Source organism: Chiroxiphia lanceolata, chromosome 7, assembly GCF_009829145.1.
Source record: "Chiroxiphia lanceolata isolate bChiLan1 chromosome 7, bChiLan1.pri, whole genome shotgun sequence".
NCBI classification, from domain to species: domain Eukaryota; kingdom Metazoa; phylum Chordata; class Aves; order Passeriformes; family Pipridae; genus Chiroxiphia; species Chiroxiphia lanceolata.
Window position 1 is genome coordinate 20769988 of NC_045643.1, and position 25061 is coordinate 20795048.

General features: G+C 38.3%; 1 protein-coding gene across 9 annotated transcripts in view; it reads right to left on the reverse strand.

Annotated features, from left to right (window-relative positions):
• The window catches only part of CSRNP3 (cysteine and serine rich nuclear protein 3), a 108056-nt gene that overhangs the window by 9545 nt on the left and 73450 nt on the right, over positions 1–25061 (reverse strand). For all 9 annotated transcript variants that reach the window (XM_032693645.1, XM_032693647.1, XM_032693651.1 and 6 more), the window contains 3 exons: positions 23725–23895; positions 8290–8549; positions 1100–1396 (listed from right to left, as the gene is read on the reverse strand). In XM_032693645.1, coding sequence (XP_032549536.1) covers positions 1100–1396; positions 8290–8549; positions 23725–23895 — 728 coding nt within the window. The remainder of the gene's footprint in view (positions 1–1099; positions 1397–8289; positions 8550–23724; positions 23896–25061) is intronic.

Sequence of the window (25061 nt, forward strand, 5' to 3'; positions counted from 1 at the left end):
AAACAAAATTAATTATATATAGAAACCTATATAAAGTTGCCAATGGGGACACCTGACCACGGAAAATAGGAATAAAACCTCAAGTGCACTTTAAAAGGTATCCCACTCTATTGTAGGGGCAATATTGTAAGCTCAACGGACTGTGCACAGAACTTCTACATCTAAAAATACTCATATTAAGTTTTTAAAAATGTGCCTGAATCCCCACGTCAGCCAGTTCCATTAGACAGTTGAAGGTCTGTGACTTTCACCTACACTGTAATATCTAAACATCAGATATGATGCAGAGAAGTACCCTATAACATAATCTAGTACATGTTCCCCACATGTGGAGATGAAAACAGGAACAGCAAGGATAATATAGTATTTAAAATAGTAGAGAAAGTTTAGCTTGGATTTACGAGATAATGAAAAATGCATTCAGGAGGAAAACTCAGCTGCACAACAGCAACTCAGCAGAAACTAGTAGAAAACTCTTTTAGGGAATATTTTGGGAAATGTACAGCTGACAACTATGTAAATGTACAATACAAAATACCTCTTCAGTCTGCAGAGGAAAAACCTGCTATATTAGCAGATTCATATTTTTATTGCCTACATGCAAATTTATCATGCATAGATTTTAAGTATCATGCATGTTACATAAAGGACAGTACCACAGAGTGTCATTTATTGTTTCTCATTGAGTTTGGACTATAATTCACATTTGGAGTGTATGTTAATTGTCTCTAAAAGCAAAGATAATATCTGTTCTGAAATCGGCAGGCTACTGATTCTTCTGTTGTCTGCATCTGCCTATTTAGGTAAAGGCTAAAGAAGAGTACAAGAAGAACACTTGTATAAGAACAAAAAAACACCTTAGACCATGTATGTGCCTAAACCAATCATAAAATAAAGAAAGATATTTTAGGAGATTGTTTGTATTGATTGCCCACTATATACTCTTAAATCGGGGTCTTAAAAACTGGTTTGAGATCCGCAAGTGTTACTAATACTTGATTTCCAATGGTTATAACTTCAACAACAAAAAGTACACCCGTGTGCGTGGACACACCCCCCTCCCCCAGATAATTAAACTGGCAATAACATAGACATTTACCTGACATTTTATGCCTGCCAGACTGCAAGTGCAGGTTTCTGGGTCACAGAAGACACGGCAGTCACAGCCACAATCCTCTCTGGACAGGCGGATGGCTCGCAGCTCGTGTTTCTCTTCCACGTCAATCTTCTTCACCCCAGACGCTCGCAGCAGCGCCCTGCGCTTCTTTGTCGGCAGAGGCTGGAGAAAGAAGTACTCATCTACCTCAGTGTTGTCCAGATCAATGTCGTCATCAGAAATGTCATCCAGCGTCAGCGTATTGGCTTCTTCGGATTCCACCGTCCCATTCTTTGTCATCTGTTGCACAGAACAATCAACAAAGTCCTGAACTGCACTCACACATATGAGTGTCACAGATGGAACTTTGTGTAATGCATTGTGAATGTGGAAAGCTGCATGTAAAAATGCTGCACGACTGCCAGTAAGTTCCAGAATATGATCACATGAAGGGTGATCAGGCATTTCTTTCATATTTAGCTTATGAATTAAATATACATTTTTAGTACCATGTTTGTAATGAAGATAATTTTTTTCTTAAGTTTCTAAGTTACTTACCTGTTCTTTATTTACCTATGCTTACCATTTGTCATTGACTGCCAGATCTCATGTCTGTCTGAAATTCTAGTCTTTTCTATATTGTTTCACAAGATAATTTTTGAGACCTTAATTGATTCCTGTCTCTGAGCTCTCTGAAATTCTTAAATATTTCTTTTGAGACAGTAGTTATACTACTGACAGAGGTTTAGATGATGATGCCTCACAGGTTTGTAAATGGTGTATTCGATGTACTATTTATTATCCTATTCTTCTTTAGCCTGACAAGTTGTTTGATGTCTGTATAGCTGAGAACACAGAGCAGTATTTCTGCTTAATCAGCAGGGCAGATGGCTATGTTTGCTTCTTGAGTTGACAGTTTTAAGCCTGGAAGTCACTTAATTTTGCCCCTTTCTACCTACATTACTCCACTCCAACCTAAATGATTCTGTGATTCTAAGTTTATTAGCACTGTGTTTCACAGTGCTGATGCATACAGCTCTTCTGATGTTCTTTCTGGTTCTCTTTGGTCCTGAAAAGAACACATTTAGCTTTGTGTTGTCATAGATTGTAGTACTTCAGTCATCAGTTCAGATTATTGTTAGGTAGCTAACAAATGAATACATTTAGAAAAAAAGGAAGCAAGTTGTTAACCTCTTGTGGAGGATCTTGAGAAAAGTTTTAAGAGGATTCATGCTCTTTTTCTAGGAATATGAATTTTTGAGCCTCTATAGAAACAAGTATCCTGGCACTATATTATTACCTTTGTACAGTCTAGCTCTCAAACCTTTCAAAAATGGTTTCAAAATTAAATGGCCATGAGCATTAAGAACAAACATCCAGTGCCACATTCATAAGATAGCACACTTCTGTACCATCCTCCTGTAACTCAACTCATAGAGAAAGGGGTGAATATAGTTAAAGAAAAAAGGGGAAAAAAATTACTGCTCTGAAGGAAGGTACAGCTCACTGGTTATATCTGCCAGATAACTCAACCACAGGGTTCATAAAAGTTCTTCCACAGAGAAAATTGCTTGAGAGTCAAAACAATATCAAACATTAAAACAAAATTCAGAGAGACAATGACATTCACTACAAACATGTCATTTGAATGTTTCTTACCTATAGAAAAATAGCCATTGAAACTCTTTCTTGGTTTTGCATTATTTACTTGCAGAAAATTTCACCTTGGCATGTTATCCCAAATAAATTTTTAGGCACCAGTTTTAAATACAGATAAAATACTGAAGTCATAAGTACCATAACCTGTTTCTTGTGCATTTCAATATTTAGACATTTAACAATTATCACTGTAAAAGTAACTCCCCATTTTTCTGCTAATTTGTGTCATCTCCATCTAGCTATGTTTCTGATATACGAGAGAGCAGTCCTGAATTTTACCCATTCCACTATTTCTGCTTTTCTTATATTGCCAATTGCTCAAGTTTCCCATTTATATTAACAGGTCATCCTTCCACAGTCTTTTGGACTGTAACTGTCATTTATGGCATTATTGAATTACTTGACAGTGACCTCCTACTGACTGCTTACTCTTTTTGGCAATTGCAGTTTTGTGCTTATAACAACTGTGTAAGACAATCACAGGAAAAAAACCCAACAATCTAGTTACTCCTGACTTGTAAAGGCAGGTTAAAAGCCATACTCCTCCCTTTAAAGGAGGAGTCTCAGGGTCATGACTGGTAGTCCTTATTACACTGCACAAAGAAAACTTCTCCTGAGATCAGCAATCATCTCTTCTTAGCAATTCAGCACTGAGAGATGTTCTGCCACTTCCACAACCCACTTTATAAGCATTATTGTTTCTTCCTCTTTTCAATGTATTCTCAAACTTTCTCCCTGATTGAAGCCTTTGGAGTTTAGTGCCTTCATTTTATGCAATGTTTCAGTGTATCATCTGTTATCCCTACAACATTCAAATCCCTTCTAGCTCTTTCTTCATCTTAAATACACGCATTTTCAAAATGTCCTCTCAGACTTCCTTCAGACTGTTTTCTTACTCCATTTTCTCTTATGCATTTCACATTACAGTGGCTGGGAAAAGTTCTGCCTGGCCCTGGGACAATGGAGAGACTATTTACACCAAATATTTCAACGTATTAGTTCAGTAGGCAATAGGAAAGGCAACATTAGAAGTCATCCCTTTGTACATTCTGCAGCGAGAGACAGGTAAATCCACACAGTGATTAAATGCATCTTGAATTAGTTGCCTGAAGCGAGGGAGAGGGAATACTCCACCATACACAAAACTCAGCCTGACTATTCCAATCCAGAATGGCACGCTTCAGGTTTTTTTATATTTTTCATTTTATGTTAGCAAGGTAGAACTAAGTACAGCGTATTTTATGTTTCATTGCTTGCCCTTATTTTGGTTTCATATATAATAGGGAAATGACCTACATAAGAAATCTGATTTCTCTACTTTTATATATGCAAGGCTCAAACCACTCCTTAAGCAGATCACTGTTATTTAAGTTTGAAACTGGGGATGGGGAAGAATTCTAATCCCTTCTTCTTTAATTATTTTAGCATTTTATTCAATTACTTCTTAATAAAAATTAACTTTTAGGGCTCTTACCCATGAGGTGAATGCTGTAACTGTTCAGCTCACAAAGGCACCCACACCAATCCTGTCCTGTATTCCTCCTCCTCCTCTGCAAATCTTAACTGCCTTGCTACACAGCAGTAGAGCATTAGGGAATGGACTCCAGTCACATGCTGAACACTGCATGCCTCCAGCAGGCTGGAACATCCTGGCCATCAAGCAGGATTAGGCAGCAGTTTGCCATTTCAAAGCACCTTCGCTCCTGACTCCTCTGCTGGATGATTTCCTTGTTGTCTACTCTGATTTTTTTTCCCCTCAATTTTGCCACACAAAGAACAAATGAATTAATGAACTGAAAGATTCTAACATTATTCAAACAAGTAACTGGGTAACTACAGAGGGAGTAAGATTATGATGAACCATCAAATACATTTTCCAATACAGAACTTCAGGGGAGTATTAAGTTCTCTTGATTGTCATAATATTGCTCATCTGAATTAAATTTGACATGTAGATGGGTAAATTTCTCTCATAAAGCTAAAGGTTAATGTCATAACCACTGAACAAGGCAAGGGCCAATGAATATGTGAAGCCTTTGGGTGAAATTCACTCCAACTCAGTAAAATTTAGGATGCACACCTTTGCCTGTCCTAGGTGAAAATTATTCCTTATAATTTCCCCCAAAGGAAACCAACTGTGTCCATAGACCTGTGAGCCTTAACATCACTAGTCTCATGCTAACCGTTATAATAAATTTTAATTTGAGGAGACATTATGAGTAAGCAATAAGGACTATTGCAGCTAATTTATTGTGCTTACTCAATGTTTTCTCAAATGACTACCTTGTACCTTTCATTTGACAGTATGTCTTTTATGTCCAGATTGCCATTAGAATTTTCACACTCTGCTGCTAACAAGTGTTTATGCCACTGTCAGCAGTGTTTGTTTACACCAAAGTGCTGGTGCTAAATGGTCAAAATGACTTGAAGATGATTTCAGTGTCTTTATCTGCTTTTAATTAGACGTGTTTCTTATTTGGCCCTTCACTTTTGGCAAGCAAAATAATAAATAGTACCTAATATTATGGAAACTCAATTTCAATATATTCCTGTAGTTCTTTTTTAAACAAATTCTACAAGAGAGAGCACCTTCTACCCACTGACTTGTATATTTTAATGCAATGCAAAAAATAAGAAAGATCCCAAGGAAACAAATTAAAAACCACACCGAAAATGTTACTTTCTGTTTGCATAATGTTTTTCAAACAGAAAAACCTCTGAGCAAAATTTGCTCTACTTCATTTTCTCATTTCCTTCATTTTTCTGTGATGTACAGAAATTCTGATGCAAACCTGATTAGCACATTTTCATTAAAGACCATAATTGCTGACATTGCCACCTCAGAATGCCATTTCCTTTTTGTTTTCATTTAGAAACTATGTGAATGACCAAGCAGCTCTTCCATCTCTATAACAGAAAATCAGACCTGTTGTCTTAAGCAAACAAAACATGCCCAGTACTTTACAGTGACTCTTCACTAATTCAGTAAATCCTGAACTTGCTTTTCCTGTTTGAATTTTTTTTTTATCCTAAGTGCATAATCAGGGATGCAAGTAAACTGAGATTAATGGACTAGTTCAAAAAGGAAGTTTTTTGCTGCCTACATTTTTATACACACCCCAGGGGGAAAAGAGATATTTTATTCTAGCAAAAAATGTAACACTACTAAGATGCAAATAAGGCTCTCCTTATTCACTGAATACTTACGAAGAGATTTTGCAGGAACTTAGTCTCAATAAAGATTATCATCTACTAAAACAAGTGACTGGGAAGATGGAAGAACATGTTGTATTTGGAAGACAAGCAGAAAGTAGCGTCTATATCCCCATAAAAGTCTGGGCTGAAGTGAAGCAAGTTCATGAAGAAAAGAAATCCATCCCAGTCAAGAGGAGGACTATAAAAGGACAAAGAGCCCAGCTCTAATCTATACAGATGAAGGCTAAAAGGCCTCATCAAATCTTTCAAGTTAAATACAAACTATGCTTTTTCTTTATTTACTTTTTAGCTAAGAAAAAAAAAGGAAAAGTGAAATATTTACGTGCTTGGCTATTCTTTACTCACTTCACTGGAGACTCCTCTCTTTGAGCTGATTCCTGGAAGTCAGCCAAGGGTTCTACTGATAGTCATCAGTTAAACTCAAACAGCACAATTCACACTTGATGCTCTCAAGATCCTGTGACATGAGATGTTTAGAGGTATAATCTCTATCTAGTGATAAGTCACTAACACTCTAACCTGTCCAATATCTGTCTTTAATTTGCCTTTGTCCTGAGTGGTTTTATGTTTGTTTTATGACAGATCAAATTTTACAAAATTAATTTATTTAAGAATTCATTTAGCTATTTAAAATCTATTTATCTATTAAAAAAACAATTAGGAGACTGAAAAAAGTAAATACAAATGTATAGGTCATGCACACTTCCTCAAACGTTCAGACATAAAACTCATGAACATGGATCATTCTGTGGGAAAAATGCTGAAAGGCATTTCTTAAACTTGGAGGGTGCCACTTTGCTCTGGACAACAGCAGAGACAGAGATGTACTATCACAAAAGAAGGGGACATGCAACACAGAAATGCAGTTACAGTTCTAAAGTTTTAATTACAGAATTCATCCGAAAAATCCCAAAATACATGTAATAAAGGCCATGACACAAGAAGTGTTTCATCCACCACAAAAACATAAAATGTTCTGCCACCAGTTTTAAAGTGACAGAAGAGACACTTCCAAGAACACAATCCCCTTCTCTGTTCTCTGCTCAAATACACAGTTTCTTTTCTCTGCTATGCTCTACTTAAAAGGACATTTTCATGGGGAAGCTGGCCCCAGGAGGGCCAATGGTATCCTGGGGTGCACTGGAGGAGTGTGGTCAGCAGGTCAAGTGAGGGGATCCTGTCCCTCTACTCGGCCCTAGTGAGGCCACATCTAGAGTGTTGTGTTCAGTTCTGGTCTCCACAGTTCAAGAAAGACAAGGAGCTACTGGAGAAGGCCCAGTGGAGGGCCACAAAGATGATCAGGGGTGTGGAGCATCTCTTATGAGGAGAGACTGTGGGCCTGTTTGGTCTAGAGAAGACTGAGAGAGGATCTCATTAATGCAAATAAATATCTCAAAGGTGGGTGCCAAGAGGATGGTGACAGACTTTTCAGTGGTGCTCAATGACAGGATGAGGAGCAATGGCCATAAACTAAAACACGAGAAGTTTCATCTCAACATGATGAAAAACTTCTTTGTATTGAGGGTGCAGAGCACTGGAACAGGTTGCCCAGGGAAGTCGTGGAATCTCCCTCTTTAGAGACATTCCAAACCCTCCTGGACGTGTGCCTGTGTCACCTGCCCTAGGTGACCCCGCCTTGGTGGGGGTCGCGGTTGGAGTAGGTGATCTCCAGAGGTCCCTTCCAACCTTAATGATTCTGTGATTCTGTGAAAACTGTAGCAAAGGTTTGTTCTGACTGGCTAAACTGATACAGCTGGGTAATTTGTCTGACACATTTCTTCCTTGACACAGACATTCTCTGGAGAAATATTAAAGATGCATAATCATATAAATTGGTACACTACAAAAGAAAACATTTTGGTATTACTGTTTCTTACTTTTTGCCAAATTCACTCAAGCTGGCCAAGAAAACAAGCCCTTTCGCTTTCTGTACTCAGTGTGTTACCACACCCTTGTATAATAGGGCCTGTGCACACATCAGAAGACTCATTCTCTTTCTGGCACTCCCAGACTTCTGCTGGACATGGAAGTTCAAGGCTAACTTCCACCACCCTCTGCTTTTATTTCCCTCTCTATAGAAAAACTGGGAATAAACAACAACCTCCCTGTAAAGCACTTGGAGGTACACAGCAATGACAGCTACAAGAGCACTTGGTATTATCAAACAAAAATACACCTTCAGTAAAATAAAATAAAGAATGAAAAAAGAAAAATGCCTGTTTCAATTGAAAATGTTTAACACGCATTGGGCCCATATGGCTCTAACACCACTCATTTAAATAAATAAGGCAGGGATCGAAGTCTTAAACAATTTTTACCTTTAACTTTAGAGAATTGAGTTTTTCCTCCCTCAGGTGCTCTCTCAACATCTCCCGGTGAAGCCTCTCCTGTTCCATCGCAAACTCTCCCAGTGTGTACTGGCGCACACTGTTGTGGCGAGTGGACATTCCCAGTGTGCTTCCCCCTTGGCTGGGAACACTGGTGAAGCCTTGCCTTCTCGTGAAGTAATACACAGTAACACAGTTAAAATGGACATTTTTTGTTCTCTTCCGCTTCTCTCTCTTCAGGATTGAAGACGCTGGAACAGATGGAGATCACAGCATGAATAACTTCCAGTCACATGGCAGATGTGTTGAGGTAAATGGAAGTACACAAGTGACAACACCTGACTACCTACCCATGTAGAGACACTATATTCCAAGGTGTGCAGTCTAAATGAGGAGATAACATTAGAAATATTTACCATCCATGCAAACCCAGAAGCCATTACAAGCTGCTGCAATCATGAACACCATCGTCTACTTTAGAAGAGAAACTCTTGGTCAGGGCAGTTGTTTCCCATCACATCATATTTTAGCATTTTACCAAGGAAGCAACTGAATCCCAGCAAAAGGAACTTCTTTCAGTGTCACCACAGTGATCCTGGCTTGCACCTCTTCCAATCCCTGTGAACTAAACAATGCTGCACAAGCCAGCAGTGAGAACTGCGGGCCCTGCCCCTCACAGGTCTATGTGCACTGCTGCCCTTCTGTCAGCAAGGCAGCACAGATCTGCAACTGCATCTCACTGACAGAAAAGGTTCCTATCTCTTATAATCCAAATTGTGATAAATTAGTGTTAGAAAAACTACAAAAGCAGTATGTTTAGTGTTTCATACTGTCTCAGAAATTCATACTGTCATCATCATCATCAACACTGAATGATATAGGAATAATGTTGTTTAGCAGTCAGACCCACTTCATTTTTATCTTCATCTATCTTTCTGTTGCCATCTATCGAACACAAGTGTGTGTGTGTGTACATATTCTAATGTGTAGGATATTGACAAAAATGATATCTAGTATTTTCTAATTCTTTTCTGATTCCACTCACACTCATGCTCAGTTTTTCTTATACATATATGCAGTATCATATGAAACAAATTTGTTTAAAAAAAATGCCAAATTTTAACTGTTAAATATTCTTTTTGTTCTACAGACACTTAGTAACTCCTTCCCACAATACTAATCTACTGTTTGTCACTGGTAACAATGCTGAGCCTTTAGAGAAAAAAAGACACACAAACGTTTGAGAAAGGTAAGAGACATTCCCTGATTTTTAAGATGAGCAGTACAATTTATTTGATTTATTGCAAAATGACAACAGGTTGTTCAGAATGCAGATAATAAGTCATCGTTTTGCAGTTTACAGGCAAGAACTGCAGGTGTGTGCAGGTGTGAATGAGAGACCTCACTGCCAGGATTCAGGCAGTAAAATGATTTAAAGGGTGCCAGAATAGTCTTGAATGACTTGGAAATGTTCTATAAAAGCAGTTAAGAGCAATGTGATGTACACTGCTAATCTAAAATTGCACTGTCTCTAGAGATAGGAAGCACTTGGCCTTCAGCCTTGGTTTCATAACAGGTCTGCTTTATTGTCACAATTAAAAACACGGTTCAGTCTCCAATATTATTATGTAGTGAAATGTTAATCATCATGAGTGTAAATCCCCAAACTTCTACACAAAGTAATGCTGTCCAAAAAACCCAGCATAATCTACCTAACTGTAGGAAAAACAAGCATATTAGAAAATACAGCCCTGTATCCAAATTACAGACAGTGTGTTCTACTGATGTAACCATTGAACTCATTTGGGCTCAATGAAACACAGAAATAGTTATTACTTTTCCTAAATACTAATAAGTGGCTAAAAGTATAGTTTATTATATAAATAACATGCATGCAGGTATGTTAGATTATAAATATAAATCAGATAAATAAGCTCAGGTCCTATATTCACTTACATGCTCTCAGTGAAGGGTGTTCCAAAAAGGTGTAGGATGTATATAGTGGAATCAAAAGACAAATTCTTTTACATTAGGCATGTTTAACTTACGTGCAAACTCCACGACTAAGTAAATCTCATATCAACAGAGCCTGTCAAAAATATTTATAGGAAGCTTTTAGTGGGGAAGAGGGTTATTTCATTAGCAGAGATTAGTTGATAGGGGTGTGTCAATTTTGCATTATAAAAAATATTGTTTTAATGTGCTGTTCTTTTTCATATATACCACAGTTTCAAAACAAAACTACCTTTAATAAACCAACTTTATAGCAACTGGAAGATGGGGCAATTTTGATACTGTGACATTCTTTCAACATAGCATAAAAGCTAATACTCTGAATCAGAACCTTCACTGCCTATATGCTCTAGTACATAGGGAAGTATGGATTAAAAAGTCCTTTTTCTGCTGAACGAGGTATCTAAATCATTCTGAGGTGTATTCAATATCTGATGTAACAGTATCAATGTTATCTGGATCTCACCTGGATGATGCCTCTAGTTTGGAAGAAATACTGGCAGCTATTGAAGGGCAAGCAGCTATTTTACCAATTAAATGAACTAGCCACAAATGGAATGAGAGGTGAGACTATATAGTAAAATACTCAGGGAAAGAAAAGTTACTCTTGAAAACATATATATATATATGTCTCATGAAGATATAGAAGGTAATTCTGTAAATCATACAAGCCAGTGAATACCCTTGAATCTTCAACTGTAAACCTCAATATCTATGATATAAGGTCTATGTTTATAGTAATTTGGTTTATATCTTAGCTATGGAACCTCTGACAGGGCTGCTTACTGGCACAAATACCAAATGCTGCAATAAAAGTACTCAAGTTTTGTAAGTCTGTCAATCTCTTTATGGCAGAGATGCTACTTTCATACTACTTGCTATACATGAAGCAATGAACCATAAGTTTTATTCAGACACAACACACTAATATTAATAATTAAATGAAGCTAAGCAGAAGAGTCTGCAATCTAATTACTTCCACCTGAAAAAAAGTCATCTATGATAAAAACTAGATTACACTAGTTTTCCACTATGTGGATTTTTGCCCATATGTGTGCTATTAAAATGCAGAACATGACTTTCATGCATTGCCATATGTTTATACCTAAAAGCTGTCAGCAGTTTCTCAGTAAGACCGTAGTTGTCATGAACTGTCTTTAAAAACCCATTAATGCATTTATAGTTCTTATCACTTTTAATAATTGAATTATCAGTGCCATACCATCAAAGTCGTTTGCTTGGTTTGCTTTTTTTAATGTATCACTGAGAAGAACTGTGTTAAGTACAATTAAAGGGAAGTTCAAGAAAACGTTGGCATACTGTAACTGCACCATCAGCAGCACTACAAAGCCAGCACTGAAGACAGTGTGAGAGCTGACCTGAGTTTGTTGTAAATGCCATTAAAGTTCATGATTTTATTTATTAATATTATAGTTCTGAGTCACACAAATTATATAATAATCTGTATAACTAAACATGCATGTAAACATTCATAGCCCTCAGAATACATGGGATTATTTTTTCTGAAACACATCCTATCTTTTGAGTTTGCTTCTGTCTCACCCAGGAGCTTGATAAAGGGCAGAGCTAAGGCTCTGTGAAGAACCCCCTGGTCATCTCTTAGCTACTGCTAAGAAGGAGTCAGAATATATTCGTATTTATGAGAATGTTGTTCATAAGAACAGATCTAGCAGGAACTTCAAAAGATTAGCGGATTTTATTTGATTACCCAAAAACATAGATGAGAGATGCCAGTGAGGAGACGTGAGAACTGCAACCACCTCAGTAACCAAGGACATGAAAGGAAGCACAGTCAGCACCACAAAGGCACTATGCTCTTGCTCTATTATACTTCCTAAAATCTCTGAGCAGAGGGCTGCCTTAATCTGAGCTCAAAAGTATTATTAGATATTGAATGGAAAGGTTGGACATTTTCCAACATCAGGGACAAAGTGCTCTATAATGCAGTACATTTCCTTCAAGCCAAGTAGAACTCAGATTCTCAGAGCATCTTATCAAGAGTCAGGGGCATATGTTATTTTGCATGCACCGTACCTTAAACAGTACATTCAAATCAGCTGTAATTACTGCTAAGGACACTGCTTAACTCAAGACAGAGCAGAAGAACATACAAAATACATATGTTCTGACATATTAGAAAGCATGAGTTTACTGACTATTATTATATTAGAGAGTAAAATTTACTGGCATTAATCAGTTAGTAAGCTCCATTCAGAATGAAGGACACAGACTGTGCAAGGTTTGCAGGCCTCTCTGGAGTCAGTTTCAAAGGTTTTGCAGGTAAGCCAAAGCCTGTAACCTATAAATTTATCCACTGAGATTGTAAACACCACAGTTTTCCAGAAGAGATCTAGTAATGGCTTCCTTGCTTGGCCAGTCTCAAGAAAGCATTTCCATGCCATCTGCCTGTGTAACAAGTGGTATCAGTGGATGCCACTATCATCTGTTCCGTACAGCAGGGATGGTAGTGACTCCAGGCAGAGGCTGTTAGGTTGAGAGGTGGTTTTTTAGCATCTACTGGACACACACTGTCAGCATCAATTAGAAGATGGTTTTTGAAAACGAATGTGAAACCCACTTTGGTGGGTGAGGATGCCAGAGGGAATAAAAATATTCATCACCAGCTAAAACTGTCCTATGGATTACACATGATATTTAACACATTTATATACTACAAGTCTGATATGTTCCATGGAATGAAACAAATGCTCCGTTCTCATGTATTTAAACATTTAATGTAATTTTTAGTTCCATGTTTCAAGATCATATGGAGTTAAATATTTTTGACAGAGACACAAGTACTGTAATTCATAAAACATATCAATAATCAGAGGGAAGGACGACAGTTAAGAACACAACTACCAGTACAGAACTATCTCTCCAAAAAGGTCACCATATTTGAACAAGGTCTTCAGACATAGATAACTTCAAATAGGACTGTTGTAAGTTCTCATCTGAAATAATATCAACTACTGAAATTTTGACTTTCGGCATTTGACATTTGAGTGGCTCTGTTTTTGGATTGAGCAGAGCTCAAGTTAATAACCTGCTTGCAACTGGCCTTCCTCCTCATGGAGTCAAGCCAGGTCCTGCAGGACTATCAGCTCCTTGGCATGCAAAGGCAGCTGCTACAGAGTCAGGGCTGTATCTGGCCACAGCACAGTCCCGTCAAGGTCCCACTCGACCCAAGCTACAGCCACAGCACAGTCATCTGCACCACAGACCATCTATGACAAAAATGGCAACTGTATGTAAACAAAATTCCTAAAGCTGAGCCCAAAAGACTTAAAAGAAAGAAGGAAAACTTTTAATAGCAAACCATTGTTTAACCCAAGTGTGGCTAACCCAGCCTGGAAACAACCTGCTCTTTGTGCTTTCCCTTTAGCTCTCTTTGTTCATGAAGTGCCTGCACACACACACAAAAGAGGATGCATTTACTCATTTTTTCTCAGTTATTAACCTCTCTCCCTCATAACAATTCTCTTTATCCACAGCAGTTATAATTTATTTCATGACTGCATATATTTCTGTCATTTTTCTTTATGCAAAATTCCTGGCTACAGACTTCTCTGGCTATTGAGCACACAAGGAAGCTCTAAGGTTTCCAAAATTTAAGAATACCTGTTTGGTGAGCCAGGATCTGCAGAATAGCACAGTGCGTAAACATCACATGCCAGACTTTTGTGTTACAGCAAGATCCTTTTTCAGTCATTGACTGTAATACAGACTAGAGATAACCATTCAGCACTCTATCAAGAAACTGAGATTTCAGTGATTTATTAATAGGTTGCACAAAAACATCATTATGGTTTTTCCCACAGGTGATAAATTGTACACATAGTTGAAGAGCATCTCCCACATTGGGACACTAAGTCATAACCTTTATTAACACTATTCTTATGAAAATGGTTGCAATTTAAAATGGTAACATTTCACCTACCAAAAAGTACAGTTCTTATCTCCCAGTGGCTAAAAGTAATGGAATACAAGATGGTTTACCAGAAAGACTAAGTGTTTCTCAGATTTTTTTTTTCAGTTTCTAGGTGCTTGATCAAATGCATTAAATCGATTTTTCCAGAACACAGCATGTCCTGTGTAAAACATAAAGCCCCACTAATTCATTTTTCAAAGATATTCTAAAAATAAAACTTTAATGTCCAAATTGAAGAAAGTATCAAAGTAAAAAAGAAAATACAGCTATCATGAGAATAACAATAGCCTTAAAAAAGAAAACTGTTCTACAACACAGCTCCATGGCTGCTCTTCCTTCTTACTTAGACTGCTGTCTCCCATAAGTGTCCATCACAATGACAATTAATGGGAGAAGAGAAAATATTACAAAGAGTAGCCTGACAATAAAACTTCCCTGTCAGATACATCCTGGCTAAAGTATGTTGTACAAAGCATTGATCTGTGCTGGAATGCTGTCATCAAACAAACACAGCATGGTTGCCATGACCTTATTCCTACCAGCAGCCTCACAATGGTAAGATTTTCTGTACCTACCTTCTGTATTGCAAGCAAAAATTATCATTGTATGCATTATTAGGGACTGAAGAATTTCCTTACTAACTCATTTTTTACAGCTCTCTAACTTCTGAAATTGTGTGCTTTTCCTTCCTCTTCCTACCCCACACCAGGATATTTTGAAAGCATGGAGAGGAGAGACAGAAGCAGAGATTCCTACTGCCCTCTGGGGCTGAACTGTTTATCGGCCTGTCCCACTCACGGCAGCCAACGAGGCTGGGAAGCCCCCAGCCCGGAGAGGAAAGGGGGAAGATCCTGGCAGTGCCACCTGCACCCAACAGCCCCACTGCCTCCTCCCACCACTGGTACAAAGTTCTGCAGCTTTCTCTGGTGCCCTCCCTTCTCCACCTCAAGCTGTATTTTCTTCACCCATCCCTGAGAATAATCATTATTTATCTATTTGCGAATTTGTGAAAAATGACAAGACACAACCCCCCATCTCTTTCCACGTCTGAAAAATTCAGGTTTTATCATACTTGGTCATCATATATTTCTTATATCTTTGTAACAGATGTCATTATTGGCCCATATAACTTCCATATCCCACAGAAAACGGAAAATGCAAAGGTGAAAATCAATATTTACACTAGCAGTCCAATGTTTTCTTAAGAGAATCATCCAAGTTCCATTTGCATATAAGTAAATTCTAACTGATAAAATAGATAAGCAACAAAAATAATGTGCTGGCAGACTGAAACAAAGTTTTCCTGAATTGCTCTCACGTACATAGAAGGCACTCTACAGCTGCACTGTTCACCTCATTTTTCCATCTGGGCAGTGGAGCTGCAGCAGTGTGAAACCTGTAAAAGACACAGCATTTCCTTCCGTGTGTTTAGTGCCCAACACAGAGCCCAAACTCCCACTCAGGAAGAGTACCTGCTGTGGCTGTATCCATCCATAAAATGCAAAACCTGCTTCCTCATTTTACTAAATTCTGATAGGAGTGACATTTTAAGCCCATCATGTTTTTCAAACATTTTTTACTGAGAAAACTGGTAGTTCTTTGATTACAAAACTTAAACGATCTCAGTTCTGGCTGAACTCCAAGACATAAGCACTTTCTTCTGCTGTCTCAGCTATTCTCCTGATGTCAAAGACACATTAAAATAAATGTGAACCATATGGCTCCCCAAAAGATTACTCACACTCCTGCATCAATGAGAGCAAAGCAATTCATTGTCACCAGCGCAGAAATATTTTAGGCACGTGAAAATTTCAAAAGGCTGAAAAAAACATGCATGAAGCAGACTTTTGGATTAAAGCTCTTAGACCGGAGGAAATGCTGCATTTCTTACACTCTACTACCTGTTTGTCTGCTTTTAACATACTCTTACTGTCATAAAAACCATTATGGCAAGAAGGATTAGCACCATTCTCCACCTGTTCCATGACTTTCCCATGCAGTGTTTCATCAGTCTAACACCACAGAACAGCAAAGCCTAATCCATCACGGTAATCCAGGTCAGAACACCGCCTAAAAAAGCCATCTTGCTTCCCAACCTTCAAAGAAAACAAAAACTGGGAAAAGGTCAAATCCGGAAATTGCTTCTACCTCTTTCTCCTACCTCTCCTTCTAGCCCACTGCCTCCCAAAAGATATTTTTCTAAGAGTCTCCGTACACTAAATTTACAAATTTTCAACCCTGAATGATAAAACACTTTTCCTACATGCTAGAAATCCACATTAAGAGCAAATGCTGTGAAACAAAATACAGCCCCCTAAAGAAACATGTGAGCTTGAGGGCAGGGAGGTATTTTATAGAATAAATTTGAATCTGGAAGTCTTAAAGGGAACTGCATACTCAAAAAGGTGTAAATTGAGCCGTGGAAATTTGACAGGAAGGAGAGGGACAATGCTGTGGAACAGTAACATCTACCCTAGAAGCATTTCAGCGCTCCATTCTTCTGGTACCTTGCTAAAGTCAAAGATAAATTCACCTCATAGGAGGGGCTCAACGGGAATGCTTGCCTAATGCTAGATTTAAGTCACATTTGAAAAGGTTTTCTAAAAAGACTAGCTCACAGACAAGTCTGACATGAATAGGAGAGGTTTTTAATTTGTACGTTAAGCATTTTACCTCACTGCTGAGAGCTTTGTCTAAAATCTCAGAAACGTTAAATTCTGGGGATGCATGCTAAAAGCTGGAACTTTACTGCTGAAATTTCAGTGAAAGCTTTACATTTACTTCCTCAGCATCCTCTATCTCCAGAAAGTTGTTCTGTGACATTCATCATACTAGTCCAGCTTCTCCGCTCTGCAAACATCATCAGCCTGCGAGGAGTAGAGATGGTTAACTGCTCTCTGCCTCTCCATTTACTCTAAATGCCAGCTGCTGTTTCATAGATGATTATTCCTGACCTCAGCCCCAGCTTCATGAGGAGGAAAGCTGCTACCAGGGATCCTTGCAGGAACACCCATGCATAACAATTGCATTTGCTGTGCTCTTCTATGATGCTACAGGCAATCCTTTGTCCCATCTTATGTGTGACTTCTGTGAATAGCCATTTGATACAAACACAACTACCCATTCAGCTGTCTGTGACTTTGCATTTGCAAACATATTTTGTGTATCTGTCATGAACATCTACCAAAAAAAATTGTTTGATGTTTTCCAAGCCAATAAAAACATCATGTAAGGTAAAAACTGTTCCTCTGGTTGTATAGTGTATGAAATGCACTATTTATAGCAGAGAACTTATTTAAAAAATAAGAATTAGTTGTACAAATCCTTCTAAAACCCAGTGGGTGCCTGCTTCGTAACCCCTCTTTGCAATTTTTAGAAACTCCCTCTACAGTAGTCCTCATTCCAGATGAAAGACAGCAGGCAAGATCCTGTCATGGCATACTCTGCCCTGTCATTCTGCGTGATTTTGAGAGAAAAACAACACACTGCATTGATTAACTGAATTTCTTTGCATTCCTTGTTTTTTACTATTTAGATGAGCCAACTTATTTAAAATCAAATATCAGAATCTCTCAACCTGTTAGCATTTCATAACATGAGTTAACAATAGCAGTAAGAACATATTCCTCATTATCAAGGAAATTCCAAGCCTGGTTGCTGGCAATATAAATAACTGCAAGATGCCATGAAAAAAGAATACCTGCATTTAGCTACACCTAAGTGTTTTTCCATAATAAGACAGCAGCATCACTTCTAAGTCATTTAAATTCCATCATTAACCGGCAATTAAACACACAGCTTAAGTTCAAAGCTCAGGTAATACCCTGTGCTATTGACCTTACAACAAATAAAGTTTTATCCATCTACAAAGGTAATTTAAGCGAAGCTACACCTTCCTAATGATTTCGTGCCTTCTTCCAAGTTCTGCATGGCCACATAGATGAGGCAATCTCAATATGGTAGCAACTCTAGAATATTCAAACAGTACTTTTTTTAAGGCCATATTGAAGGAAGTGCAACAGGGATGTATTCGAAATATCAAATTCCTCGTTATCTTTAACAGCAAAATCAAAAGATGGCAAGAGCATTTAGAGATCAAAGGGTTTTCTCAGAGCCCTTGACCTGTCACACTCCTAATGAACCTAAAGCATCCAACACTCTAAAGACAGTACCCTAATTAGTGGAATGACAGGACCTGTAATTATGGCTGCAGGATAACCTTGCTCATGACAGTGACGATGTTAATGGCAATACAGAGACAACTGATGGAGGTTATCAACTAGCCTGTGGGATGGCAGTACCTCCTGTTGGTGATGATCCCCTTATCAGATCCCCTTATAAGCTGGTGCTGGTGATCTTCATGCAGAGGATGAAGAAAACTCAGGAAGTTTCAGCTAAACTACACTTAAGCTGAAATGGCAGAGGAAAGCAGCAGCTCCTCAAAGTCTGTTTCTTAAGACATGCATCTGTGATTAATATGTTATGGGGAATTTTTATCAGCACCAAAGTGTAAAAGATAGGACTTCACGAGGTCTTCCTAGGTCTTTCAATTGTATGCAAATCTGTAACTTAAATTTGGGTATTTTTCTTTGTCAGAAAAAAGTTCACACATTTAGAGGCAGGAAGAATCGCAGAATCATAGATCATTACGGTTGCAAAAGACCTCCAAGATGATCAAGTCCAACCTTTGACCAAATACCACCATACCCTTTAAACTGTTCTGTGAAGTGCCATGTCTACTCGTTTTTTGAACACTTCCAGGGATGGTGACTCCACCACTTTCCTGGGGAGCCTGTTCAATGCTTAACTATTCTTTCAGTGAAGCAGTTTCTCCTAATATCCAACCTGAACCTCCCCTGACACAATTTGAGGCCATTTCCCCTTGTCTGGGAGAAGAGACTGACCCACACCTTGTCACAACCTTTCAGGTAGCTGTAGAGAGCAGTAAGGTCTGCCCTGAGCCTCCTTTTCTTCAGACTGAACAGCCCCAGCTCCTTCAGCCGTTCTTCGTAGGACTTATGTTCCAGACCCTTTACCAGCTTCACTGCCCTTCTCTGGAAGGGCACATATTCCCTACACCCGAGCAGGAGTGTGGAACCCCGTGTCCCTCAGTGCACACAATCCCAGGAATGGTCAGGGTGTTTTACTGACATCCTGAACAGCAATTCCAGATTCATCAGCTCGCTGTGGAGCTGAGGAAACACAGCAGTGAAGTGCCCTAACTGAACAGGTCAATTTAAAGGAGCTGAAATGGCATTGTGAGTGCTCCTGTCCTGTATTCCATGTATCCCTAAGGAAAAAGGGAACACATGCTCTTAGTCCTGCTCATGTGGTGTACGCAAACTTGGACTGCTACTTGAAAATGAACATCCCTCTTTCTGAGAAGAAGGTGGGGCTGTGAAATGGGACAGGCATGGGGACTAGTTAGTAATACGCCTTGGCATCCATTAAGGTAAATCTGCAGTGTGACTAATGACTGCTGAATCAAACTGAAATTCCCTCAATAAACTGAGAAAGGTGAGTAAAAAAGGCAGTAGGGATTATATCTGCCAGCACGAATCAAGGCACTCCAACACCATTTGCTAAGAGATTTAAAAATGTGCACATGTGTAAAAATATACACACCTGGTCAAGAAAATACTATTTTATTCTTTTTTTTGTTACAAACCTGGTAACAGTTGTCTGTTCTTTATAGACCGTAATTTTCATTTACTAACTCAGAAGCCTGTAACTTAGGCTAGGGATTTACTGATTTTTTGTTGTCATCATTTGTGTCTCTACTTGTTTAAATGGATATATTGTTAAAGAAACCCTGTACTTACCCCTGTGTAGTAGTCAGCACTTAGGAACATCTCAGTCATGTATTTCCATCACAGTGCAGGGTTAACTGCTGAGAACAAAGCTATCTTCTGGTAGTTCTGTCCCACCTGAATGATCCACAGCAGCTGTGTGCCACATTTAGCTGGCAGGTTAAACTGACCTTAAGGCTAATGGAGCAGGATAGCTGAAAGGCTCTTGTTTATCTGACCCGACACATACTGTTTCAAGGGTTGTGTAAATATTGAGATGCATCAGCTATTCTAGATAGATTTGTACGCCAACAGCCTGCTTGCTGAACCGCTGAAAGGGCTGTAGTTACAAGTGATTTAAAATTATCTCTTTGTCAGGTCAATTAGAAAGGAAAAATAAGACTTAGAGGACCATGTTAGGATTTTTTTTTAAATTCTCAGTTTCAGAATCAACATATAGCTCTTGATGTTGACTACAGGTCACCTACAACCCCCTCATTTCCAGTCAGTAAAAGAGGGTTTATACTGAACTTCATATTTACCTATATGAAAACAGACCAGAATCTGACACTGGTCAGTACACAGAATCTGACACTGTCTCACCAAAGACAAATGGTATAACATGTCAGGAAAAGGCTTAGAAAGATAACCTCCATCAAGGAGGTACTCAGGCATGTAACAGAGGCAAGGAATCTGGCCAGTCTTTTTTCTGCACTGGCTCTTTTCTGTCTCCTTACTGGAAGTCTCACAGACCTCATCCTTAACAGTACAGATTCAAATATTTGACATGACATCTTTTATTCTGGGAGATGAATGTGCTTAGAGCATGAACAAAAACACCTTCCAATGTACCCTGTTAAGAGTTTTGTTACTGTACAACACATCCGCATGTAGTTTTTAGCTAAGCATCATTAGTAGCTCTGTGAGACACCTGTATTTATGAAACATAACACTGACAATTTCTACATATTCAGCTTTGACAAGAGAGGACTGAGCATTTATTTCAGGATGATCAGTTCATTTTTTATCACTTCCTAGAACTCAAAATATGCTTTTTCAAATAAAACTGTTTAAAAAATCTAGAAGGTAAAAAAAAATCCAAGTACACACAAAGGAAAGTGCTGCTGCCCGGAAGAGCATCCAATATCACACATGATATGACACATCACTGATGTTAACCAACTAATACAAACCAAAATGAAAAAAAATCCTGTGCATATAAAAATTTCAACAAATGTCCAGTTAAAACATTCTTTCCAGAATCAAAGCACACAGCCCCAAGAAAATGTGAGAAGAATAAAACAAAATAAAAATCCAATCTCAACAAAAGCCCTGTTTTTCACTAGAGATAGTCAGTTATCAAGTTGAAAATATCTTTCAGCGTTTTAACGTTAAATATAAACACGATTAATTTTTATTGCAAACACATATTAACTTTTAGTATAATACATCATCACTAAGACTCTTTTTAGTGCAGAGTTGCTCTTATGTAAAAAGCAGATGTGCCTAAGGCTTCCAAAGTGATTTTTCTAACACCACTCGATTGGTAGATATTGATTGTGTAAACATGTAAGTAATGGATATGCTTTACTATTAAGAGAGAAGAAGAAGGTGCAAAATCTCATTTGCAGCATTTTAATAATGAATTAACAAAATCTTACTTCCCTATCATGTGCAACATGGAGTGTCCTTGGTAAAGTTACAAAACAATGATGCACACTGGAAGAGAGTCTGGATGCAAGATGAGTGCAATTAAGTAGGTATTAAACCATCTTTTCATTCTACACTTCATCTGACCATCATTATCCTCTATTTTGTTACCAATAAAAAATTATCACCTTTATAAAGCTCCTGCAAGCATGCTGCATTACAGTAAGAGCAAAGCACAAGATACTGAAAGAAGTCTCCAAAAGCCTTTTCCTTGAGGACCTTGAGGTTTGCCTATTCAAATAGCCAAGGCCATCAGTTCAAGTCTTTTCTTCCCAGACCAACCTTATATAATACTGGGATTCTGTATTTGATTTCTTGGAATTTAGGCTGGTGCATCTATATTGAAGACAATACTTTTTAAAAATTAGTATCAATCCACATGCAAATCATTTACTCTATTTCCATATTGCAAACTGATTGAGATATATATATATATGTATTTAAAAAAATGTAATCTGTACAATTTCTATAAGAGTGTGTGTGTGCACACACGGATACACATTTATTACTCTGGCCACAAATATCTCAGTTAGACAGACCATTAGTCATAACACTGAAATGCCATAGTTTCCCTTGCAGATTTTATTCAAAAACTAAATTATTTATTGTGTCAACTACAATTAAAGCTTTTTGTTACATGCATGTATTACAATTTCCAAGTTTCTCCCCTGAATTATTTGCTTTCTTTGTATTATCTGTGTATTCACAAAAACATTGTTGTCTTCTATGTGGGTGGGAATGACTGTTTGATGTAAAAAGACTGTTTTCAGTCTATGATGAATCATCAACTAATTCCTTCAACAAAAGTTAGAATATCAGCATGCAGAGAATATTGTTACCAAAATATTTCTTGATACTACCGAAGAGGCTTACTGGGTTGCTTACCCCTTTGTGGCATTTCAATAAAATAGGTCCCCTACTAGTACTGCATCTTAAATATAGCACATCGTGAGTGTTTCCATGTAAACTCACTTGAAAAGTTGTGCCTGTGCCCTCCTTGCACAGGAGCGTTCCACACTAGAGCAAAGAGGATTTGGACCCTCATGTCCAAACCCCAGCCCAAACTGCACAGCAGCATTTGGTAGACGAAATCAGTTATCAGAACACTCATATCCCATGCTATAAACAAGATTTCCAGGCACAACCCAAACCAGAGAGTGACAAGGACCACATTGTCTATGAGCAGTGATGAGCAGTCTCACCTACTCCTTGGCTCACAGTCTTCACAAATTAACTCCAGCAGGGAGATCTATATGCAACAGGGTTGAAGGAGGCAAACCCCTGCTTTTTAAAATGCGCAGTTCACTTTTAAAACAATATAACCACATAAAACTAATATCATAAGCTGCAAACATAAACTGTAAACTAATTTTTCCCAGAAACATATGCTGCACATGTAGCTTTGCTAACTTAAGACCAAATTCTTATCTGTACACAAACTCATTGCCTAGTGATACCCTGTGCTACATGAAGAACAGAAACTATTGAAATAATGTGTCCCATACACAACATTCCTCAATTCCAAATAAAAGAAAGCTTATATTTCCTTTGGAGAAGAACTCTCACCAATGCAGTATTGCAGACAGCTGACAGTTGCACTACATTTACCTAAGGAAAATAAACAAACTTATATAAAGCACTTTCCGTACAGTGTCTATCTGAAATACTTCAAGCACAACTCCCAATGTTAACTACAAACAGCTACATAATTCAAACAGCAAATAGGTAGGAGCTTCCAAGTGACTTCCAACTTTTACAGTGATGAATAGTTTTATATAATTAACAAGAAGTCAAAAGGATACAAGTTTACTAAGTCATTTTGAGCAAGTCACAAACTAAACATCACAGGGAGTCCATTTTATCATCTGTTCAATTAAAAATCATCATGCTTATCTAAACATAAAATTTACTTTATTTTGAGAAACAGGAATCATTCTTTAGACACACACATTTAGTACTTACGGGTAAAATGATTAGAAGTGGATGGATTGACACTATCACCACTGTCAGCACTTTCACTGCTAGAAATGTCATCATCTGATTCCCGCACAGAGGAACAAGGTGAGGAGCCATCAACTTCTTCAAACTTCCTCTTTAAAATTCCACTCATCGCTGCAATGCTGTCACACGCACCTGTAACAGGAACAGAAGCAATGAGACACTGAAACATACAGCTGCAAAATATGTAGTCATAACCTCCAAAGTAATTTTTACTTTACCAACAAGTTGCCACTTCTAGTGTTGAATAACCATTTAGTATGAAATTACACATAATTAATTAGGAGACAGTGAAGCCACAAGAAAAAAAAATCTTAAGTCGTACTTTAACTTGACATGTACAGAGGATAATCCTAGAGGATTTCACTAGGATAATGTGTAACAGCTTGCTTTCAGGGAGTATTTTTCCCATTTTGATGCCAATAACATCCCTGGTTTCTGGGTTATGTTGTGAAATTTCAAACAAAGAAACAACTTGCAGTTTCTCTTCAAAGAGCCTGACTTGGTCCCTCTCTTGGCTGCCACAGGACAAAGGAATGTTCAAAATCAGGGATGAAATTAAGTAAGAAGAAATCATCCTGAACACTACAGTTCCCATTACCAAATATATGTGATCTAACCAGTGATCACATCTCTCTATAAGAAATCCATCTCATAATTCCAATATTACAGACAGAGAAAAGACAGTGAAGTCACAAAGACCATATACCAATTTAGTGCTCAAAAAATACCTGGAATTCAGAAATTCCTCACCTCAGTCAGAGGCACCAATTGCCTCCCAAATTTTCTCCTCTTTTCCCACCAGCATGGGTTTATGAAAGGCAGGTTCAGCTTGACTGATCTGAAGCCCTTCTATGACAAAGTGACCAGTCTAGTGTTTGAAGCAAAAGCTGTGGATGTTGTCTACCTGTACTTTACTAAAGCCTTTGACACCACATTCTTATGGAGAAACTGGCTGCTCACATCTTGTACTCTTCGCCAGGTTAAAAACTGGATGGATGGCCAGGCCCAGAGAGTGGGGAGGAATCCAGCTGTTGGCGGGTCACCAGCAGTGTTCCTCAGGGCTCAATGCTGGGGCCAGTCCTGTTTAATATCTTTATCAGTAATCCAAACAAGGGGACTGAGTGCTCCCTCAGTCCATTTGCAGATGACTGACACCAAGCTAGGCAGGAATGCTGATCTGCTGGACAGCAGGAGGGCTCTGCAGAGGGACCTGGGAGAGGCTGGATCGATGGGCTGAGACCAGTTTGCCTAAGGTTCAGCAAGGCGAAGCGCTGGGTCCCACACTTGGGATCACAGCA